We start from the raw sequence: 1673 nt of genomic DNA on the forward strand, positions 1-1673 counted from the left end.
TGAGTTTTTGAGTCGTCCACCCAGGCGTAGAATTCCTTGGTCGTCTATTCTCGGCGTCAGTTTGGCCAGTGGATGTTGTCGAGGAAGTTGGGTGTTCTCGTTGAGGTTCTGCAACACAGATTCAAAATATTGTTTTTGGGTTACCTTTACCCAGAAGATCCTCGCTTCGTTGAGTTCTCTCGTTGTTATCACTGGCGTGTCTGGCGTTGGTTGTCTGCGAAGTCGTTGGATTGCTCGACTTATCGTTGCTGTGACTTGTAGAGCCTTGGATAACGTGGAGTATCTGTTGAGGAACTCTGCCAATGGATGCTGTCTAGCTTCAACAGCCACTGGGTGAGCCGATGCTGGTCTCTCTTCAAGTGAGACCTCCGTTGGAGTATTGGTTGTGTTTTGTGGCCAGGCTGATGGCGGCTTGGCTAGCCAGTCAGGCCCGTTCCACCACAGGTGATGTTCGTTGAGTTGAGCGTTGATATGCCACGTGAAGCACAGTCAGCGGGGTTGTAAATTCCGCCAACATGTCTCCACACAGCTGTTGGTAATTCTTCCTGGATTTTCGTCACTCTGTTGTGAACGAACTCCTTCCATCGTGATGGATGGCTGTTGATCCATGCCAAGGCGACCGATGAATCAGACCAGAGGTATATCTCTGCGTTGAGTTGCAACGTTTGTTGAGTCCAGCTGACTACTTTTGTCAGCAGGAGGGCTGCGGTGAGCTCTAGGCGTGGAATCGTCATTCTCTTCAGTGGTGCTCCTCTCGTTTTCGCACACACCAAGTTGACTGTTGGTGTTTCGTTGCCTCGTTGAGTTCGTAAGTAGACGACTGCCCCCATGGCAACCGTCGATGCGTCTGCAAATCCATGTATTTGTACGTTGGTGATCGTTGGGGATAGGCTCAGCCATCTGGGGATGGAGAGCTGGTCGAGTTGCGTGAGTTCTTCCCTGCACTCTTTCCACCGTCGTACGTATTCAAGTGGCAGTTGATCATCCCAAGTTGATTTTAGCAACCAGAGTTCTTGGATTAATATTTTTCCTCGAACTATGACTGGTGCGATGAATCCAAGAGGGTCGAAAATCTGAGCTATTTCCGACAACAGTGTTCTCTTGGTGTAGTTCGTTGAGTTGAAGGTCTTTGCTTGATAGTGGAATGAGTCCGTTGATGGATGCCAACACAATCCGAGAGTTTTTATCATTGTCTCCTCGAATTGCACTGGACCTGCCGTTCCCGTTGACAAGTTGAGTTGCTCGAGTATCTCTGGGTGATTGCTCGTCCACTTCTGGAGTGGAAATCCGCCCGCATGGCAGATTTGTTGAAGTTGAATTATCATTTCTTTGATTTCTTCCTCGGAGTCAGCTCCACCGTAAATATCGTCGACGTAACGCCCTTTAGTTAGCGGTGGCACTGCTGCTGGGAAACGTTGACCTTCATCGTTGACTAGTTGCTGCAGGACTCTCAGCGAGAGCCATGGGGAACATTTCTGCCCGTATGTGACTGTGGTGAGTTGGAAGGTTACCAGTCGTTGTGTTTCATCTATCCACAGAATACGTTGCAGGTCCCAGTCATCTTTGTGCACGTTGATTTGTCGAAACATCTTGACGATGTCGGTGCCAAAGACGATTCGATGTCTTCTCAACCATGTGAGAACATCCATTGCATCCACTTGAAGCTTCCCGCC

The 1673-nt window shown here is 49.2% G+C and overlaps 1 protein-coding gene across 1 annotated transcript; it reads right to left on the bottom strand.

Moving 5' to 3' along the window:
- Positions 1–416: 416 nt before the first annotated feature.
- On the bottom strand, positions 417–1649 carry LOC105269624 (uncharacterized). The gene has a single exon (XM_011310023.1). The coding sequence runs from the start codon at positions 1647–1649 to the stop codon at positions 417–419; it is 1233 nt and encodes a 410-aa protein (XP_011308325.1).
- Positions 1650–1673: the final 24 nt, after the last annotated feature.

This window comes from Fopius arisanus, unplaced genomic scaffold, assembly GCF_000806365.1.
Source record: "Fopius arisanus strain USDA-PBARC FA_bdor unplaced genomic scaffold, ASM80636v1 scaffold00071, whole genome shotgun sequence".
NCBI classification, from domain to species: Eukaryota; Metazoa; Arthropoda; class Insecta; order Hymenoptera; family Braconidae; genus Fopius; species Fopius arisanus.